We start from the raw sequence: 7500 nt of genomic DNA, 5'->3' as shown, positions 1-7500 counted from the left end.
AAAAATCACCAATGTGCCACAAGTCATTATAACAGAAACTCCAAATTCACCAGTGTCTAAGCAAAGACTTCCCCATATGCACTACGACATAGGCATTAGAAAACTTAACCAAGTTTCCTATCTCTCACAAAGTTGTCACAAATACAACTAATGTATTGTGCAAGAAAACTCCCAATTTTCTGGAACACAAATATCCGAGAAAAAAAATGTAGTGCCATTACGTATGCATTCAAACATGCAAGAAATTCTCCCCTATATTACTCTATAGCATCAATAGCTAAAACAAAACACCGTTTTCTCTTAAATGACTCTAAGTCATGAACTGAGATAATATTCACACTAACTGGAGAGAAAAAACAAATTCAAATTCACCCATGGTAAAAAAAAACTTGTGTCAGCGATGGCTAATTTTCAAAAAAGGAAGGAGAAAAGAAAAATCATCGGCACCATTAAACTATCCTCCCGTAACACACTAGATGTCAAGCAATTATCTGCTGAACTCATAAAAAAAGAAAAAAAAACTAAAACAATGTGTTTTAGTTCTTCTTAGACTTTCTCATATTATTCTTTTATTCTTATCTTCTTCCGTTACAACTTTCCATTGTCTTATTATTTTGAAATTCTTATTCTTTTTCCTTCCGCCCATAGATCACAAAAGATTTCACCTCCCTTGATAGCATTAAAACACCCACGTATTAGTATAAAAAAAATCAGTATCAGAAATATCATTATCACAAAATCACCAAAAAAAAAAAAAAAATTGCTATCATCAAAATCATCAGTATCAGTACAAAAAACATCACCAATGTTAATGCTTGTCCATTCTCCAAAAATTCAGCACAAAATTCAGCAAAACTCACACAATTCACCATGATTCAGCCAGATTCATCAAGATTCAGCAAAACTCATCCCCGTGAATCACTGAAATATTCTCCAAAGTTACAAGAACTGAACAAATAATTAACACAAGACTTCTCCCATTAATTCATCGTAATAATTCTCCTTGAATAATTATCTGTAATAATTATTGAATAATCTCCCATGAAATATCTCAAATCTCTCGTAAAACAATTCTCCCGTAATGATAATTATACTTAAGCAAACCTCCCGTGACACATCTCAAGATATAATTAATTAATAATAATAATAATAACTCTCCAAAGCAATATTCTCTTGTAAGGGTGAAATTCAAATAGCATACAACAGTATTGCTGAATCCTATGACATACAATTCTCCAGCATGCAACACCATGACATAACACCATTGCCACACACACAGACAACACCAATCATCGGCATTTCAAAGTAATTTCTCCAATACAAAAAAAAAAAAATAATCTGTGTATCCCCCTTATATCTGTGTCTTTCAAGGCACAAAGAAACACATAAACACATCCCGTGCATGTTAACTACTTTTCCCCTCATTTTCGTAAAAGAAAAATCTCTTTTTTTCCTTTTCTCTTCATCCAAGGGAGAGAAGAAAAAAAAAATATCTTTTCTAAAAAAAAGACTCTACGGGCATTTCGCTTCATCAACAAATCAATCAGCTGACATCTTAGCATCCAATGTCAAGGCCAAATCCATCTCCCAACACTAAGAAAAAAAAAATAAAAAAAAAGGAAAAGGGGGAATTCACCCACACTGAGACAAAAAAATTTCTCCCCCCCTGAGAACAACCCCTCAGTCAAGCGCAGAACACTCCCCCGAGGCATGTCAGTAGTATCCCCATCCCTGCACTATCTCTCGAGTGAGGCTAGTGGTACCCATGGCAACTACACCCTCCCAAGGGAAGGATGCCCGTACACCCTCGCAATGCAAGGCGCCTCCTCTGCAGAAATATGCTGAGCCCTTAAAATTGTGGCGCTCTGTGTCTCTAAGCCAAATCTGCTTATATAAGCACAGTTCCCATGCCTAGAAAAATACACTCCTATGTTCTAAACAAAGACGAATGCATACGTCTATTATAAACACGTGCAAATAAAGAAAACACGTCACTATGGGGAAAGAAAAAATTGTTTTGACCTCTGAACCAATCCCATAACCCAAGAAATATTTAAACAAAAACCCACTCCTTTTTGATAAACAATAGTTTAACACTCACCACTCCATAATGGGAAAAAAAACTCGAAATTCTTCGTAAAAACGCGGTAGTGATATAACAACGACCGCCGCACAGGTATCTCGAACACCTCGTCATTGCACAAGCAAAAGTCACACTGGGTGCGCTCACTGCTTTCAGCTGACCCTCCCTGGGAAAAAATGCTTGAGTCCATAAAAATCCTTCCCTCCCTTTAGCCCAGTTAATCAGACAGACATTTTCTCATTTTTTCCACTAAGTAACTGAAAACTAACAGTTAACGATTTTCCACAATCCCACAAAGCTTGTCGTTCGAAAACTATCGCTAAGTCACGACCCCTTTTTATTTTTCTAACTGGCCACTCATATCTCTACATTGGCGTTCTAGGCATAGAAAAGCAAGAAAACTTTCTATATCCCCTTTTTAACCGCTGACACCACTATTACATGGGGAAACCTCCATGTATTTCATTAGGTAAGCGTGGACACGAAACGGAAGGCAGACCTCCACACCCATTTCATACACAGGCTTCTCTCTCTCTCCCGGCAATCACCCCACATCCTCTCTCTCTCTCTCTCCACCTCTCTCTCTCCTCTCTCTCTCTCTCTCCTCCTCTCTCTCCATTCTAACAGGTAATGAAAATGAGAGAGTTGCATCATAACATAACGTTTATTTACATAACTACGTCGATTAACTAAGTAATCCAGTCTTACAGACTAACTTAAAACAACTCATTGTCAAGTCACCCAAAGGTCACACCTTTCCCTGGGAACTCTGTCCCACCGAAATCCAGAACCATCTGTTCAAAGATACAGAACACATTCTGGTAAGTACACACAAGTTTAAAGACAAAGTTAATAAATGGAACATCTTACAAGATATCAAACAAGCCACCCCTTTGGCTAAGTAAAGGTAACACTTACCCATTCCCAACCGGAATATCACTCACTGATAAATAAATAAAAACACTTTGGCATCTGCCATCATGGCTTCACCTTCCTCCCCGAATGTCTGTGCAAGTCCCTCTTCCCATAAACTTGGCATTATGAATAGAAGAGGCGCACACGCACATACGAACACACAGTTCGCTAGCGCCTCGCGGTTCTAGCTGCATCTAGTTTCACAAGGCACTTTGGGAAGAGTTCATAAACTGTCGTACATGACTCGACGAACTAAGCACTTTTATCTCACGTACCATCCCCCTAGAAACTCATTCATCAGCTACTCTCAGGTCGTTATCTCTGCACTGTCCACTCCACATTCCACAGGTTACAGAGAAATGGCAGGATTTTGGACTCGGTAAAGGAATCAGCTGTTTTCTATCAACCGCAGAAGAATAACCTGGAGGCGTACAAGATGTAGAGTCATCAAACTGAGGATTATATCAATTTTGGCTAGCTGAGAGAGCTGAGAGTGGGGAAGGGCCCATCCCTGGCTAAAATAAAACCTCATTTCGATGACGTTCTCTCAGAAATGATGCCCCAGGGGTGAGATCGCTTGCGATTGTCAAAGGCATATATAGGCCCCTATATATATATATATATATATATATATATATATATATATATATATATATATATATATATATATATATATATATATATATATATATTATATATATATATATATATATATATATATATATATATATATATATATATATATATATATATATATATATATATATATATATATATATTATATATATATATATATATATATATAACTGAATCACGAAAGTTTGGAACGTGATAAATCCATAAATAAAGGTATAAGCCACGAAGGAAAGATAAACAACAGAGCTGTTTATTTTCCTTCGTGGCTTATACCTTTACATATTATATATATATATATATATATATATATATATATATATATATATATATATATATATATATATATATATATATATATATATATATATATATATATATATATATATATATATATATATATATATATATATATATATATATTCACACACACACACACACACACACACATATATATATATCATATATATATATATAAGATATATATATATATATATATATATATATATATATATATATATATATATATATATATATATATATATATATATATATATCTACTTATGTATATATATACATAATGGAAATGTGTTTCGGGAACTCGAGACCAGCGGGCTGAAGCTTCAGTATTATGTTCAGCAAATTCAGCTTCCTCAGAGGAATTATCTTTAAACTATTTCGAAGAGTGATCTCGCTTGGATATCTGTTGTGTCGCTTTTTCCAGAGTACCTGGAGTGTCCTGAGTTGTTTACTGCGGAGGTTTTCTTTTTTCGGGGTAAATGTTTGTCGTACGCTGGATATTTTGATGTTTTTGTGGTATTTTGGTTGCGTTGTTACCCTGTTTTATCCTGTTTTTTTTGTGGTAATGTTTTGTCCATGAGTAGTGGTTTTGACACAGGTTGTGTAAGCTGTTGCCGTCTATGTTTTTGTCTTTTATTATAGATATATAAATCTTCCATAATTCGGGGTCCATTTACTTAACCTCTTTAACTACTCAAGCTTTTATAACTGTGATTTGACTAGTTTCGTGAGTGTTCTCCAGTAACTATTGTTATAAAGTGTAATAAAGTTTTTAGTAACAAAGGTATCGACTAAGAATTGACTTATTTGTGAAGTTGGAAATTACGTGAAATAATAAATTGATTTTATAGTCTCATTCTTGTTCTGTCCAGCTCCTTCCTCCATTCTCTCAACTGTAGCGAATTTTCTCACTCGAGAGGTTTACCTCTACCTTTTTTTATTCAAAGAACCCAAGGGTTCGTTGTCTTAAATTCTCGCTACTACGTTCCAAACTACACCTTAACTGTAACATTAGGATACCTCTTCATTCATAGCTAAACTTCATTCTATATTCGTCATATTCTACTTAACTGACTTTAAAAATATATCTCCATTATGAAATTCATTATTACAACCTTAATCTACTTCATATACTTAATTTAGTTCCGATTATTATTTTTTTTATTTCAACTATAGGACTAGTATCTGAGTTTTCTAATCCTTATCCCTAATTAAATAGTATGGTGTTAACCTCGACTATTCCATACTTCCTTCATTCACTTTATTCACAGTAGTATAATCTCTGCAATTTTATCCTTTTTCAATCTTTGATCACAACATTTCTTAGACACCAACGTTAACTCTATAACGGTCATTCATCTACTTAAAACTTGAATAGAAATTGAATACATGATTGGTTCACATAATGCTCGTCTGCTGTCAACTTACATTTTATTAGTTATCAGCTTACCATTAAAACCCTATACCATTAAAACCTCATCAGCCTTTATATATTACTTTCAGTTCATTACATTATCGGCTGTTTATAGGCCCATATAATCAGCTTATGCATTAACTTCCGTTCTTCTATCATAGGCTGTTTATAGACCCATGTAGAACCTATGCAGTTTTGCATACGAACTGTGTACTGAAACAAAACAAATAGAGAGAATGTAAGAACATAGCTAAAAACTAACATAAATATAAAATCCTGGAAATTTCTCTACGAGGAAACTGGTAAACGAATCGCCTTCACTTAAAAGACATAAATTCGAGGATTAAAAACGCGTTAAACCAAATATATGTTGTCGCCTCTTCCTCTCCTGACAATTATGGGAAATTTATCGCTGGCTCCCCTTGGGATAATCACCTCTCCACATATAAATCACTCCTATCGAGAGCTAAACATCTTAGAGCAGGCGGAATATCACCTAAAGGAAAAAAAATGTTTTTATTAAGGGATTAATTATGATAGATATTGCATTTGATATAGTACTGAAAGATTGAGATAATTATGAAGCACATTTAAACCTTTTATATAGAATGACCTGGAGTGCTGTGTATGATAGTCGGTGTAGAATATATTAAAAAGAATATACTAAAATGTAAATTAAGCATGTAAAACTGCACTTAAACCTGGCCTTGGAACTTGTCTTGCTATATAATGGTCGTAATGTCTGTACGTCAGTCTGCCATTCAAAAACGGCCAAACGGCTGGTCCGATTGGCATGAAACTTGGCAGGGTTATAGTGGGGACCACTAAGATGGTTCATAATGGAGTTTCATCCTACCTCCTCTTTCCCCACTCCTCCGAAGGATGTGGGGGTGAGAAGGGATTCCCTGGAACGGAGCTGGTTCTGCCAGTGAAACGAGGATGGTTATCCCTGTAGACTTAGTTGCTTTACGAATTTTCATACGTAATTTCTGTATACATATGCTTGCTAGTACTAAGAATGGTTATATTCAGATTCATCAATAGTTTTGAAAAATCGGTAATTAAATATTGAAATTTATAAATATTATTCAACAAGCAAAATATTCATTTCTCTTTAGAACAGAGGCATACGAAGTAAACAGCTGCAATATCAGCTTCATTGGAGTTATGGATCAAACCTTATGCTGCAGATATCTGCCGGACCTTGAAGTATCAATTACGCAAATCACTCCCGAAAATAGATGTCTGGTGAATATTCATGTGGAATCTATGCTGATTCAATCAGACTTGTGATCTTACATTTCCATAGAGATCTGGGGCAAACAAGCTAGCTGCTCTTTGCTTTAAGGATAGTTATTTGTTTGTGTAAATTACCATTTCAGTACGGCTAATACTTCTTAAAACTTTTCGCGTAATTAGAAGATGATTAGTGTAAATCTAGCGATATTTTAGAGAGACTCAGAATCATGTGTTATTGATAAAATTAATAAGATGCACCTCATTCCTGGATTTCAAAAAGTTGATTATAATTTGTCAACACTAACAATTGGATAGTTGAACTTTACTCTTGGTTATGTATGTTTCTTTTTTTACCAGACGGATGAATTGCTACATTATTATGTTTGTATATATATATATATATATATATATATATATATATATATATATATATATATATATATATATATATATATATGTATATATATATATATATATATATTATATATATATATATATATATATATATATATATATATATATATATATTTATATAATATGCACATACGAACTTCTACTTAAAATTTATTATCTCGACGAAAGTTAAACGTTGTTATCTTTTTTCCAACAACTTCGACCAGAGAGAGAGAGAGAGAGAGAGAGAGAGAGAGAGAGAGAGAGACTTGGGACAAGACTCTCCTCATTTTGGCTGTCCTAATATTCAGCTTTAATGAAAAGGGCTTGAGATAATGGCATTGCCTATGAATGAGAAGCCATCTGCCATGAGCAGGATCCACAGCCTTCCACCAGGATGGAGGCATTTCACTGCGTTGCTCTTTAATTCTTGTGATATTATCTAACCCGGAAGTACAAGATTCAATTTTCTCCGGCATTAAGGATATTTGTCAATCTTATAAAAAGAGTATATATATACATA

At 34.1% G+C, this 7500-nt stretch overlaps 1 protein-coding gene across 1 annotated transcript in view; it reads left to right on the top strand.

The window, feature by feature from the left end:
- LOC135211821 (uncharacterized) overlaps nt 1-7500 on the top strand; it is a 43389-nt gene that overhangs the window by 5952 nt on the left and 29937 nt on the right. Inside the window, exon 2 of the mRNA XM_064245030.1 lies at nt 3347-3377. Within this exon, the coding sequence (XP_064101100.1) occupies nt 3347-3377 (31 nt within the window). The remainder of the gene's footprint in view (nt 1-3346; nt 3378-7500) is intronic.

The sequence above is a fragment of the Macrobrachium nipponense genome, chromosome 40 (genome assembly GCF_015104395.2).
Source record: "Macrobrachium nipponense isolate FS-2020 chromosome 40, ASM1510439v2, whole genome shotgun sequence".
Lineage (NCBI taxonomy): Eukaryota > Metazoa > Arthropoda > Malacostraca > Decapoda > Palaemonidae > Macrobrachium > Macrobrachium nipponense.
The sequence above is the reverse complement of the archived record's forward strand: the minus strand, read 5'-3'. Positions and strand labels throughout refer to the sequence as shown.